This window comes from Sceloporus occidentalis, unplaced genomic scaffold, assembly GCF_023333645.1.
Source record: "Sceloporus occidentalis isolate IW3139 unplaced genomic scaffold, rSceOcc1.0.p SCAF_16, whole genome shotgun sequence".
Lineage (NCBI taxonomy): Eukaryota > Metazoa > Chordata > Lepidosauria > Squamata > Phrynosomatidae > Sceloporus > Sceloporus occidentalis.
In genome coordinates this window covers 16,149,815-16,164,498 of record NW_028316996.1, presented here as the reverse complement: position 1 = coordinate 16,164,498, position 14,684 = coordinate 16,149,815, and the positions used below count along the sequence as shown (strand labels likewise).

Below are 14,684 nucleotides of genomic sequence, written 5' to 3'. Positions count from 1 at the left end.
ATTTTACATAGACTTTAATCAGTATGCTTTATACACGGTCACCTAAACATATCTTGACTTATTTTCCTATGTCCAGACTAAATCAATTTTCCTTCCTTCATGAACACCAGCTTAGATAGGCAATTGTCTATCCAGAAAGCTGGACCGCCGACTACTTTTCTGGAATTTGTAGTGCAATAAGTGATCTAGAACAGATTCTTTCATGGAGAATCTACTAATGCAAGTCTCCAATACCATTAACTGATACATAACACAGCAGGGTCATGTAGAACAATAAAGACCCATTTGTAAAAAGAATCCTAGAAAGCTCAACCTCTTCTACTAAAACCTTTACTTAAAAGTGTACTTTCCTTATATTGTTCAGTTTCCACATTTAAACTTGTGGTTCCAGCTCACAAGTACTTCACTCTGATGCATCTGGAACAGAGTTAGAAAAATGCATTTTGGAAAAAGAAGTAAATGTGTAAATTTGACCTTAAATGGTGTTGTATTATGGAAATTATTAAATTAGAAGGATTTAGGAATAATTGTAAACAAAAAAACTTGTATTTAATTACATTCAGCTGCTTAAAGGGCCAGTAAGATATTGGCATGTATAAAAAAAAGGTATTGACTCATGGGAGGAAAATAGAATTTGCATATTTATCAGTCAAAGCCTAGAGAATTTAAATTTGTTAACATTACAAAAAGGTGTCCTAGAGGAAATATGATAGCATTTTACAAATACATATGGGGACAATATCAGTCACTGTCTGATGACCTGTTCATTAATAGGACAAGAGGTCATCCATTCATACTTGAAGAAGGCATTTTCCCATAAAGCAGGGAAAAATGTTCTTTACAGTAAGAACAATAAAGGTGTGGAATTCACTACCCACACTACCTAAGGATAGGATTAGTTATAACCTTTTTTTATCCATTTTGGCAAGAAGGAAGAGGTGTGCCTTTTTGAAGACCACTTGGAAACCGCTTGAATGTGGGTTTTTTGCCTTCTTCTGGATCAACAGCAAGGTGGAACTTGTGTCTTTTTTTCAACCTAAATTACTATATAACACATACAACCAGGATGTAACCCAATAGCTATCTGAATATGTATATTAGTTCTCATATCCTGATGTGTCAATGTATTTAACTCAACCAGGGGAGGGTCCTTGGTTAACACCTGGGATCAGCATATTTGATCAGAAAGTCTTTGGCTACTGAGGAGTAAACTATCATTAATATTCCCTGTAACACTGGAGTATTGTTATGATCTTCAAATTTTATACTAGAAATGTAGAACGGTCTTATTACGGACATCACTAGATTCATGTGATTGCTCTATAACAGGGCTGGGCAAGATACTGAAAGATGAAGCAATGATGGCAGCAAAAGTGGGCAGAAGCTAGAAAGCTGAACTTAAAGCTTCATTCAGTATTACTTAATGAGCAGTATTTTGACAGATAAATCAGATGAAGACAGTTTTTTTATGTATAAAAGTAAAATGTTTCCATGATATTGGCTTCATGGTAAAATTTACAATTCCTTATCATCAACATGTTCTACAATTAGTCTTTGTTAATTTATTAGTTCATTTATTAGTTAAATATATAAACTAAGGCTTACCTTATGTTAAAAATACTCCTGTATGAAGGTGGGCTCTCATTCAAAGGTACAGTACTGTCCTCATGACAGATAGATGCTGATGTTACATCATCAAAGTATTGGGGTGGAGGTGGTGGGAAAAGTATGACTTCATCACCTGGAGTGGCAGAGTAAAAGGACACTTAGAATCGGAAAATATCTAGAAAAGATAGAAAATACTTCTACTAGATATGTGTTTACATACAGTATTGGTCTTCACAAAGTTTGCTGCTTCAGTGTCAGATTTCTGTCAGATGTTGCTATGGTATAATGAAGTATAATTACACGGAGACTTGTGCATTCGTCTTCGGGCGAACATGAAAACGAACACGAAGAGTGCGTTTTTATGTTCGTTCCGAAGACACGCTGAAGAGAAGACAGCGGCGGTAAAACGTAGGTGAAGACGAAGACACACACCACGAAGATCTTCGTGATCATCTTCGTCTTCGTCTACCAGTCTCCCCCCCCTCTAACTTACCTTGGCATCGCGGCATCGCGCCAGTTCACGGAAGTGGAAATCCGCAGGTTCGCCGTCACGGGTTACAGGTCAGTGCGAATGAGCCTATTGGTCGCCTACAGGGACCTCCTGCAGGTAACCAATAGGCTCACTCGCACGGCCTTTGTAACCCCTGACAGCGAACCTATGGATTTCCACTCGCGTTAACCCCTTCGATGCTGCGTTAGATAACGGGAGCAGAAATCCATAGGTTAAAGGGCCGTGCAAGCGACCAATAGGCTCACTCGCACAGCCCCTTAACCCCTTAAGGTGCAACAAGTGCACCAGGAGCCTAAAAGTCCCCAATGCTGCAACTTACCCAGCAGATCCCACTGGTCTCCCTGTTCTATCAGTTAAATGTCCGTACAAGCGACTTTATTGGTCGTTCGTACGGACATTTAACTGATAGAACAGGGAGACCAATGGCATCTGCCGGACAAGTTACGGCACCAGGAGTTTAACAGTCTGTACGAGCGACCCTATTGGTCGCCATTGGCAGACGAGCCCCCTGCTGACGACCAATAGAGTTGCTCATACGGACATTTAAACTCCTGGCGCCAAAGCTGCTGCGGTACGCGTTAACCCCGTATTAACCCCTTAACCAGAAAAAAACGAAGAAAAACCGAACACGAAGAATGTCCACGAATATTCGCCCGAAGAGAAGACAGGAACAGGCAAATATTTGCGGAATACGAAGATTTTTTCCCCCCCGAAGACGAACACGAAGAGCCCCCTGGTGCCCAAGTCTAATTACAAGTGTCACAGGCTTTTGTTGACAATTACATCAAGTTTATGCAAAAAGTCAATATTTGCAGTGTTGATCCTTTTTTTAAGACCTCTGCAATCCGCCCTGGCATGCTGTCAATTAACTTCTGGGCCAAATCCTGACTGATGGCAGCCCATTCTTGCATAATCAATGCTTGGAGTATGTCAGTATGTGTGGGTTTTTGTTTGTCTCCCTGCCTCTTGAGGATTGACCACAAGTTCTCAATGGGATTAAGGTCTGGGGAGTTTCCTGGCCATGGACCCAAAATTTTGGTGTTTTGTTCCCAGAGCCACTTAGTTATCACTTTTGCCTTATGGCAAGGTGCTCCATCATGCTGGAAAAGGCAATGTTTGTCACTAAACTGTTTTTGGATGGTTGGGAGAAGTTACTCTTGAAGGATGTGTTGGTACCATTCTTTATTCATGGCTGTGTGAGTGAGCCCACTCCCTTGGCTGAGAAGCAACCCCACATATGAATGGTCTCAGGAAGCTTTACTGCTGGCATAACACAGGACTGATGGTAGTGCTCCCCTCAGAAAGGGGATTCACCAGAGACCTCCTGGCACTTGCTGGACTTTCTTGGGCGCCCTGACGCACATTCTTCATAACAATTGAGCCTCTCTCTAAGAACGGTAAATGGATGTACCAGAGTCCCATGTTTTCTGTCAATGCTGAGTTGATGATCCACATCTACCGATTGCGAAGGGAAGTAAATATGATGTGTCTTTCATGCATTGAACGTACTTGGTCCACCACTCCCATCTACAGTCCCCAACATTACCAATTTCTTCAAAAGAGCTTGGGCAAAACATAAGAACTAGATTTGCATATTTGTTTTCGTACAAATACATTTTGGTGACAAATTTTACCACCTTGTCCATTCCTCCGAATAGCTAACCAATGAATGCAACATAGGCCGAGAGAAACAAAAAAACCAATGTGCGCAATACAGAAATCTTCGCTCATTCGCTCCATTGCCACGGCCGCTATTTTTACTACAATGGACTTCCTAGGGTTGTCTGTCAACCTCTACTGGACCAGTTGTAAATTGAAATTCAGCACAAGAGAACAAGGCCAAGGCAACACTTACACTCCGGGAACCCATAAGAACAAAGACCTCAGGTGTACCTTGTCATGTTTGCAGAAGGCTTTGTAAAATAAACATGGTAATAAACAGGGCAAGAGATGAAGTGGGTTAAGTAAAGTGAAATGGGCAGCAGGGCTACCACTGAGTGTACAAGTGCCTTCACTGAGAAAGCAGGGAACCAAATGGGGTACATTGCATGTGCTTTGTAATTAAGCCACTTTGGGCAATGATTTAACGTGATTTGCATGGACTCCTTTATAGCTTTATAGCTTTTGTTCATAGATAAAGCATTCAAAGAAACAATTTTGTTTGCATCTTGTTTGTCTCTCTTTTTCTTCCTTTTCTTTAGCCAAATAAAAAGGATTGCTCTTTGTTACTCCCCTATACAGATCTGTACATATTGCAGTCTTGCGCATCTCTGGTTTCCTTACAGATTGCAATCATTGGTATGACATCATATACCAGCAAATGTGATTGCTAATAAACATAGAGGTGCACCTCTAATAAAAAAGGATCCTCCTAAAGGTAGGCAAGATGAAGCTCAACTATGGGTGCCAAGGTTGAATTAAGAAAGAAGATACTAAGAAGGGAATAACAGACATGAGTTGGGGAAAGATATAGGTTGAATTACTTTGGTAAAAACTACACAATGATCTCATGATAGATGGAAGACAAAGCAAATGGTTCATGCTGAATAACCCAGGGTCATAAAAAATACGTCTTAAGGCTATCATGAATGGAGTAAATAAGCGCAAAACAAAATGACTTACCCACAGTTATGCGAAATGGTCCATTTCTAGGGATTTGAGGTTCCTCATCCAGGTCACTGGTATCATTGACATTATATTTTTTGTTGATATGGGCACCCACAAACAAACACAACCCGATCAGTACAATCACGGGTCCCATTATTTGTAATGAAAGCGATGAGCCACAGTTTTTAGATGTGATGTCTATTCCATTACCATGTTGAGATACTTTCTTACATTCTGGTATCAAAACTCCTGGGATACTAATGAGTATTCCAAATGTTACAAATAAGATCCCAAGTGTTAGGTACTGAAGAAACTGACGACTTTCCCCACAAAGGAAGAGACTGCCTGTTTGGTCTCCTGACAGTTCTCCCCTTCTTCTTTCCAGTCTTGCTGTAGATCTTGCCATCAAGAGAGATGCCAGTCCTATCACTGCAAGAGATGGACCCAGTACTTTATAGGTCATGTTGCAGCTGGAGAAGTTGTCTGACTGGCATGACTGGAAACCATAGATGGAAAGTGCAAATCCAGCACAAAACAGCACTCCACCAAATACAAACAGGAAGAATATAAATGTGTTGGCTTGGCGAAGGTTTTGGGACCCAAATGCAAAAGAACCGCAAACGAGGCCCATAGTGAATGCTGTCCTTATATAAGGAGTCTCAAGACAACAGTCTGAAAAGGAAAAGGAAAGGAAGATTGATTTTATATGGACCAAGAGACAATGTCACTTCAATTAACAACACAAAATATAATAAATTACAACAATATACTACAGATTAATTGCATTCAATGAATTAGACAAAGAACATCTTCCTGGCACACCACTTCCCACGATTGGATGAACAGAAAGACGGTATGCCTGCAAGATAACCTGGTTGTGAAACACCTCTCTGTCCCTACACAGATGCAGAATTGGTCATCTAACACAATGCACTGAAATGATTAAAAATAAAAGAATCTATTGCTTTATACTCTCTCTAACCATGGCTCCAAGCAAACAGCAGAAAAAACTGAATCTGTAAAAGAGCAGAGCTTCTGGGCCATTCCTCTCCCCTGATTGGAGATGGTATGCCTGGAATATCTGCCTTTTTTGCAGCAGTGCACCAGGAGGCCAGAATAATGAAGACAGATTAGCTAAGAGAAGAATTTCTGCACCTTTCTTTCTCCGCTAATCTATCTACATTATTCTGGTCTCTCTGTGGGCCTGCTCATAAGGGTGGAGCTACAGGGACAGCAACTTCTCCATTCCACCAATCAGGGTAGAGAGCACGGAGACTCTGCCCTTTAGCAGATGTTCACAGGGAGGCCATGTCCAGTTGTCTACAGAGAAGTGGACGAAGAAAAAAACTTTTTGGGGCAGCCAACAAAGAAGACAGAAGAACAAGAAGATACAAGAGAAGAAGCAGAGCAGATACGGAAGCGGTCAGTGGAGAAGATAGAGAGACATTCAGAGAGCGTGAGAGAGAATGACAATGTGAAAGAAAGTGAGTGAGAGTGTAAGAGGGCATGAGAGAGTGAATGAGGGTTAGTAAAAAAAAACACAACAAAATTCAACAAAAGTTCTTTGCTTTGTTTTCATATGTGTGAGTTTAGTCATACGAATTGACAAAATTGTCACATTTTGTTAAAATTGAAACTCATATGAGTCTATATAGGACAGTATAGTACATAAATCTGTCTTTGGTCCTAAATAGCAATTTATCAGGAAAAAAAATATACACAAATAATCACAGGGACCCAGCATAATGAAGCAGGAAGTAGCATTAAGATTAGAATGAAAGAAAAGGAAATAGAAAATGAAATAATTCATGTAGCGCCATAAGAAAACAAGCATTTCTACCTCAATGGAGTCTGCTCCCTGCTAGGAAGTGTAGTTCATGAGACTGAGAAGTTCCTCACACATCCAAAAATAAAGACGGCAACAATATACACCACCCAAAGGATTTCTGGCTTTTTTTTTTTTGCAGTCCCCGTGTATAAATACAATGCAGCCTCCCAATTCCTGAAATACACATTATTCTGAGCGTGCAGTTTAACACAGTGGGGGGTACACAAAAACAAACTATTTTTATGCGAAAAATGAAATATTATTCACTGTTATGGTATCTGTTAGTGTGTTCTAAGTATATAATAAAACAAAATAAAGTGTTTAAAGATAACGGTAAAAGACCTATCTAAAACAATGCTGTGTGACAAGTTTTATTATCAACACCTCCTGGGCACAAGGAGGTGCAAATTAGAATAATTCCTTAACAAGTATCGAGTTGGCAATTATATTGTATTCAGACAAACGTCACATAAATGTAGAGGAAATTGAAGATTACACCTCAGAGGGTTAAGCCAGCCAAATAAAGCTATCATACAACAGGCTATAGTCCAACCAAGGACCTTGTGCAACATAAAAATAACCTATGGGACAGAATTCAGAAGCACCATCAATACTCACTAACACAGAAGAAGTCAGTGCCTCATTCACAAATAAGTCAATATCATACACGCAATACTGAAAGAATACATCAAATTTAACTCCTTTTACACAAAATAATTGCATAGGTCTGAGCTGCTCCACTTTAAAGTGTTCTTCAACGCACACAAGGGTTGTACATTTATCTTAGAGTTCAATCTTTACATTTAAAGTGGAACTTCCTCTTAAGCTACATAACATTTAAAAACAAGATATTGGTAAAATCTACAGTCACGTGAAATCAGGCCTGCACTTGCTAGAATAGCATTCTGGGCAATAATGAGGCCAGCGGTGTATACCCCATTGTACCCTTCCATGAGCCAACACTAGGCCCCTAGGTACTGGCATTAAGTCTGCACCTACAAAAAATGTGGATCACGAGCAATGTTTTATGTAGTACTTCAAAAATAGAAGTTACAGAAAAGGTAAAGAAGTTACATTTTCGCTCACAGTTACATGAATGTATCTCATGACATCTGAATGTCAAACTGCAGTAACATGAGAATCATTTGAGGTTTATTTTTTACAAGAATATTTTAGTAAGGTTTGTACCGTACACAGAAAACATATTTTGAATGTCACTTATTTTTATCTACTTATTTAACAATGAAACATTGTATTTTGGTATCACAGATTTTATTGGGCTTTATAACATCGTTGATAACAAGAGCGGAAGCAAATTACAAAATATAAAAATATAAAAACCCATGTTAATGAAACTTAGATGCATGTAAACTGGAATTGTAAATTGGTTCTATAAAATGCAAATAATCTCATTAAATAGAATTCAGTATCTCATTAAAGAGGAAACAAAAAGAGTACACTTGCATGAAAGAAAAAGTACACGCTCTTTGAATTCTATGTTTTTACATATCTGGACATAATACAAGCATTCGTTCCTTAGCAGGTCTAAAAAGTAAATACAACCTCGAATGAATAACAACACATGATATATTGCACTGTGTTACACCCTTATTGCTTCCATAGGATGCTAAGAAGCTGCTAATCCAATGCCCTTGATTAATTGATCATCAACAAGTGTGACCACCTTTATAAAAGCCAAAGTTTCAGCAGTTTGCTGGTCTAGAGCACATACGTGTGTTTTAGCACAATGCCAAGGAGGAAAGACAACAGCAATAATCGAAGAGAAGCAATTGTTGCTGCCCATCAATCTGGGAAGGGTTATAAGGCCATCTCAAATTTAAAGTCTGTTATTCTACAGTGACAAAGATTATTCAAAAGTGGAAAACATTCAAGAAAGTTGCCAATCTTCCCAGGAGTGGATGTCCCAGCAAATTCACCCCAAAGTCAGACCGTACAATGGTCAGATAAATTGTAAAACACCCAAGAGTTACACCTCAGATAGTACATGCCTCGGTTAGCATGTTAAATGTTAAAGTTCATGACAGTACAATTAAAAAAAGACTGAACAGGTATAGTTTGTTTGGAAAGGTTGTCAGGAGAAAGCCTCTCTAAAAAGAACATGGCATTAAGGGATGGACATGGTCAGCAACAATACTCAGGTAAGCTGTTGCATTTAAATGATGCTCAATTGGTACTAAAGGGCCCAAAGTGTGCCAAAAAAATGCCCCCCACACCATTACATCACCACCAGCAGCCTGAACTGTTGATACATGGAAGGATGGATCCATGCTTTCATGTTGTTTACGCCAAAGTCTGACTCTGTCATCTGAATGTCGCAGCTGGAATCGAGACTCTTCAGATCAGGCAATGTTCTTCCAGTCTTCCATTGTCTAATTTTGTAGCCTCAGTTCCCTGTTCTTAGCTGACAGGAGTGGCACCCGGTGAGGTCTTCTGCTGCTGTAGCTCATCTGCTTCAAGGTTCGATGTGTTGTGCGTTCAGAGATGGGATTCTGCATACCTTGGTTGTAATGAGTGGTTATTTGAGTTACTGTTGCCTTTCTGTCATCTCGAACCAGTCTGCCCATTCTCCTCTGACATCAACAAGGCATTTTCGTCTACGCAACTGCCACTCACTGAATATTTATATATATTTCTAGAGTGTTTATCATTTGAATACATTGTTAAACTACATAATTAACAGTTTTTATATATAGTAAATATGTATGTGTTTGTAAAACATATAACTAGAAATGTTATAGTGATAAAAAGACATATAAAGTACAATTGATACCTAAAGAAAAGGTTATTCTATCTAAAGACCCTTACAATAGCATAGAGGTTTTTCATAGAAGTATATCATTTTATCTTGTGTGTAATACGTTGAGAACGAAAAAACCCAGATTACAAATCTGAACTAGTCTCATCCACCTGAAGCGTGTTCTACTGTGTCCTCACAAAGTACCAAGGATTCCAGGAGTGTTATAACTAAAAACACATAGTGAAGAGAGGCTAGCAGACAGAGGTTTTGGGGGAACGCCAATATAATTTTGAAGCGGATTTCAAAGAAAGTTCCCCAACATCAGATAATGTGAAGATCAGATTTTATGGAACAGATTTTATGTAGAATGAGTTCTGTTTTTAAGATGTTATGGGAAAGGGACTAATTGAGCTTCTGTTGATATTACAATCTGCACGTCTTAATCTCTATAATTACTTTTAGATAGCGTCTCATCTGCAACACTGAGAGCCTATATCATTTTTGTCAGATATGCGAACAGATGAGGTTTGATTTCTTGCAGTGGGCTTGAGCAGACCTGAAGTGACCCAGCTGCTGGCAATTAGCACCTACTCATCTACGCATCGTCTCCAGGCTACTCTCCTCCTTGTCCAAGGAAGAGAAGTGGCTGACCCTGATCCCCCACCAAGCCACTTCCTCTGAAAAATGAAAGCTCTGGGCAGCCTGTCCAGGGAAGTTCCCAGGCATGAGAATAAGTAAACTTGATTGTATGCACCTAGTTTAAGGCAAACCATGCATCCCATGCACAGAGCGCGAGCAACCCAGAAGGAAGCAGCGGGCCCCTACGGAAGTCTGCGAGTGGCACATACATCTTCAGTTCAGGTAAGGGGGCGGGGGAGGCTGTATGAAGGAGTATGTGGGATTGATTGAGTGAGTGAATGAATGAGTATATGTGAAGGAGTGAATTAATATTTGTGAATGAGTATATGTGAATAAGGGAATAAATGAGTATCAATTAGACTTGAGCATTCGTCTTCGGGCGAACATGTAAACGAGCACGAAGAGGCCGTTTTTTTTTTGTTCATGCCGAAGACACGCCGAAGAGAATACAGTGCCGTCAAAACGTAGAAGAAGACGAAGACTCACAACCACGAAGAATCGTTTTTGCCGCGCAGCCGCCAAAATTTCAAACAGGAGTGAGCTGATCCTCGTCTCTCCAATCAGCTCACTCTTGTGACGTCACGCTAAGGGTCTCGTCCAATGCCTGTGCTGCTGTTTTTTGAATTTCTGAAACCGCCTTTATAAGACCAGAGCTTGCCTGAGAGATCCATTCATTTTTCGCTGTGACTGCTTTGGCAACACTGCTGTGCTGCATCCGAGCGTTACAGAGAGATTGTTCTGTTCTGTGTGAGACTGGTAAGCCTCAGCCTGCCATTTCTCACAGTGTACTCTTCCTCACTTCAGTTTACTGAATTAATAATTTTATTAATTGAATCATTTTTTTATTTAATTTGTCTGTCATCAACTGTGTAGTGCTGTTGAGTTGACAGTGCACTCAGTGCCTCACTGGCACTGGGGTGCCCTTGCCCTGGGCTGGCACTAATGCCTACTGCCTGTCCTGCTTAAATACATTAAATAATAGAATTTATAAATTATTTAATAGAATATATTATTAATAATTGAATACATATAAAATTATATATATATTTGTCAGTTATATATACTATAGTTAGTATAGTATTAGTAATAGTATACTAGTGTAGAGTGTACTGTAGACATTCAAGACACCTACTAGTGTCTAATCTAAAATCATTAATATCAATAATTCTATAATTCTTATCTTAATGTCACGTACAAGTAGTAAGGAGACACCGTGGTCAGGTAGGACTCCAGGACAAAACAGTTCATACAAGCCGAGGTCAGGATTCCGGAGAGTAGGATAGTCGATAAACGTAGCCGAGGTCAGGATTCAGGAGATCAGGATAAACAATAAACAAGCCGAGGTCAGGATACAGGAAAACAACGTAGTCAGGCAAGCCGAGGTCAAACACAGGAATCAGGAAGGTAAACGCTATCTGGGTGCTAGCACAAGGCATAGACGACCATCAGAAGGCAAGGTGTAACAGGTCTGAGGAGTTTAAATGGAGAACCGCGGAGGAAGTCAGAATCTCCCATCAGCCCCTCATGACATCACTTCCGGTGTCTGTGAATCGCGACCATCTTGAGTGTGGCGAAGTCTCCCTTCATAAAGGCCTGCAGTTAGGGAGTCCGCCACTAGAGGGCGAGCGCAGTAGCCGGACGCCTTGAGCCAGGAGGTCTGCCTCTCCTGCGCGGCACCTCGGAGGACGTCAGCGGAAGTGGCCGTGCGTTGGAGGGGGGTCTCCCTCTCCTTCGTGGCGGCTGCTGTGAAGGTGACCTACATTGGAGGGGGGTCTCCCTCTCCTCTGTGGCGGCTGCTGTGGAGGTGGCCGTGCGTTGGAGGGGGGTCTCCCTCTCCTCCGTGGTGGCTGCTGTGGAGGTGGCCGTGCGTTGGAGGGGGGTCTCCCTCTCCTCCGCGGTGGCTGCTGCGGCAACGTGGGAACCGAGGACAGGTGAGTAACACTTAATAGTTAATTAAATTAGCTATAAATATAATTAATAATTACTACTAGCTTATAGTTCAGCTAATCTTATTAGTACTGGTGCTGCAGCTCTATAGTTTGTGCTTTGTTTTAGCAACAGCAAGAGATCAAGTCAATTTTTCTTAATTATTAATATTTCATTTTATTTCATTTGTTTTGCTCACCTCAGTCCATCAGTGAAGTGAACTTGTTGGGCTAGTGAGTGCAGCCGCATAAGTGCTGTGTTCTTTTTGGATCAGCAAGAAGTGACGTTAACTGTTTTGCAAAGATTTTCTCATTTATTTTACATTTTATTTAAATTTTATTAAAAGTACCCTTAGTGTTTTGCTCACCTCAGTCCACCAGTGAAGTGAACTTGTTGGGCTAGTGAAGCTAACTGTTTTGCTGTGACATTTTATTTTATTTCTAATTTATTTTCAAGAAAAATTGACTGTGTGACGACAACAACTGTACTATGCAAAGCTTCAAGCTGTAGTACTAAAATAATTCTAATCTTTAATCTTCTTAATTTATAATATATTATATAATATAATATAAATTCTAATTCATAATCTATAATATATAAGTAATTATTTCTAATTCATAATCTATATTCTATCTATAATCCATAATATAAATTCTTAATAATATAATATTATATATAACTTAACCTCACTTAAGCTTAGTGGGCTTGAGAGCGTCTGCCTAGAGTTAGACTAGAATACTAAAATAACTTTAGGTTTAGCATAGTAGTAGGATAGGCTCTTAGGCCCGTGTAAATTCAAAGTCTTTAATTTTTTTTATCCCCCTTTTTTTTTTAAAGTTTTTTTAAACACTACACTACACACACAACACAAAATTTGAAATGGATCCTCCTTTTGGGACTAAGAAGGGACAAGCTCCATCTACCACCACCACCAGCACCACCACCAGTTCTAAGATGCAGCCTTTGCGTCAGTCTGTTGGCCAAGTAGGCCAAGCTCTCGCTTATCATTTGGGGAAGCACTGCTTGAAGGATCATCAAGTAAAGGAAAGGCACCAAAAGCAGGCAGTAGTAGTGCGGCTAGGCCCACAAGCTCTATGGTTTTTTACGGAAAGCCTAAAGCACCAGAAGCACGTTCAAAGTTAAAGGGTAGCACAACTAGTACTTCTACTAGCCCAGTGAGTAAAAAGAAGTGCCTTTTGCCCCAAGCAGCATCTTCCCCATTCACAAGCAGCATGCAAGGTACCAAGCAGAGCCAAATTAGCAGCAAGACTCAGAGGGGTCCCAAACCAAAGCGATCTCATTCCTTCGTAGGGAATATGGCTGCGCCTACAGTTCCCACCGGTACCGCCACGCCATGTCCTCCTAGTACCTCTAGCAAGCCACCAAGTCCTTACAATATTTTTGTAAAGACAGTTAGAGAGAGGGCTACACACAGTGGAACTCCACCTAGCAAGGTAGCAGAGGAGCCTGAGACTGAGAGGCCAAGTGCAGAGTCTGTTCTTCCTGCTCGCACTACTACTAGTCACGAGTCTCAAGACGATATCAGTCTTAGCTCCAGCCTAGCAGGAATTCCATTCGATCTGGCTAATGAAGAACTAGACTATGAGCCAGAGGAAGTAGAGGAGATGAGTGGTCAGGAATCAGATTCCTCAGGGAGCAGTGTCCAAATGACTAGTGCACAATTTTCCCCTGAGCCTCCACCTTCTCCGCTACGATCATCACCATCACCACCACCAGCAGCAGCAAAACCTAGCAAATCTAAAGTTAAAGCAATTAGCAGTCCCACTATGGCCAGTACTGTTACCACCAGTCCCACCACCACTAGTTCTGCCTCTGTTCATCCACCCCGAGCAGTAGGAGCAGCACCCAAGGCACACTCCAAGGCTATGCGCGCCCCAATTTGGGAGCACTTTGAAAATATTGAAGAAGGGCGCTATGGAAAGTGCAAACATTGTGGGAAGCTAATAAGCAGAGGGAAAGTGTCTGGCCATTTTACCAGTGCTAGCATGAAGCATCACCTCAGCACTCAACACAACGCTGTGCTATTGGGGAAAGATGCAGAAATAAAAATTAGTGCAGGCAGCATAGCTGGTGGCCGTGGAAAAACCCCAACAGCTGCTTCTGAGCCAATAGCAGCAGCAGCAGCAGCTAGTGCTGGCAGCCAGAGACCAAGGCAGGTTGGAGCACTGCATGTCCAGCCCACCCTGGAACCAGGGCCGGACTGGGACTGAAAAGCAGCCCTGGAAAAATTTTGAGACCAGCCCCATATAGTTTATCTCACGGTCAAGCTCTTATACCCACACGCACCCCTTATACATACCCGCGTCACACTATTCGCCATTCTTTTTATCTCATTATTTGTATTAAAATGCCAGAAAGCAAAAGTGTTAAAAGGCCCTAATAAATTAAATACATTACACATAATAGGATCAAAACATTTGCTACTGCGAACATTTTTAGATGAAAAAGTTCCATTTTATTCAGTGGAACAAAACACTGATCACATTATTCTTCACGATATTCTGGTAAGAAACTTTTATTTCTTTATTAATTCATGTAGACTATTTTTTTCCATATTTAATAAAAGCTATGATTGAGACATGTTTGGTTTTTATTTCCTTTCATTTGACAACCTACCCCAGAGTTATGCACCTCTGCCCCCAGGCTTGCCACTCTGCCCCCCTGATATGCCTTCTAACTAGACTTGTGGAAACGAACACGGAGAGTGCGTTTTCGTGTTCGTTCCGAAGACACGCCGAAGAGAAGACGGCGGCGGTAAAACATAGGCGAAGACGAAGACACACACC

General features: G+C 40.8%; 1 protein-coding gene across 1 annotated transcript; it reads right to left on the bottom strand.

Annotated features, from left to right (window-relative positions):
* Positions 1–392: 392 nt before the first annotated feature.
* LOC149303096 (transmembrane protein 171-like) lies at positions 393–5,357 on the bottom strand. Its single transcript, XM_089481837.1, has 3 exons — positions 4,742–5,357; positions 1,606–1,741; positions 393–417 (listed from the first exon to the last, which is right to left on the bottom strand). The coding sequence occupies exons 1-3, from the start codon at positions 5,355–5,357 to the stop codon at positions 393–395; spliced, it is 777 nt and encodes a 258-aa protein (XP_089337963.1).
* Positions 5,358–14,684: the final 9,327 nt, after the last annotated feature.

Excerpts from the sequence above, each read along its gene's own strand:
- LOC149303096 (XM_089481837.1), bottom strand. The coding sequence starts at position 5,357 with ATGGGCCTCGTTTGCGGTTCTTTTGCATTTGGGTCCCAAAACCTTCGC. Across the intron at positions 1,742-4,741 it reads ACCATTTCGCATAACTGTGG|GTGATGAAGTCATACTTTTC; the intron begins GTAAGTCATTTT and ends CTGCCACTCCAG. Across the intron at positions 418-1,605 it reads AGGAGTATTTTTAACATAAG|ATGCATCAGAGTGAAGTACT; the intron begins GTAAGCCTTAGT and ends ACTCTGTTCCAG.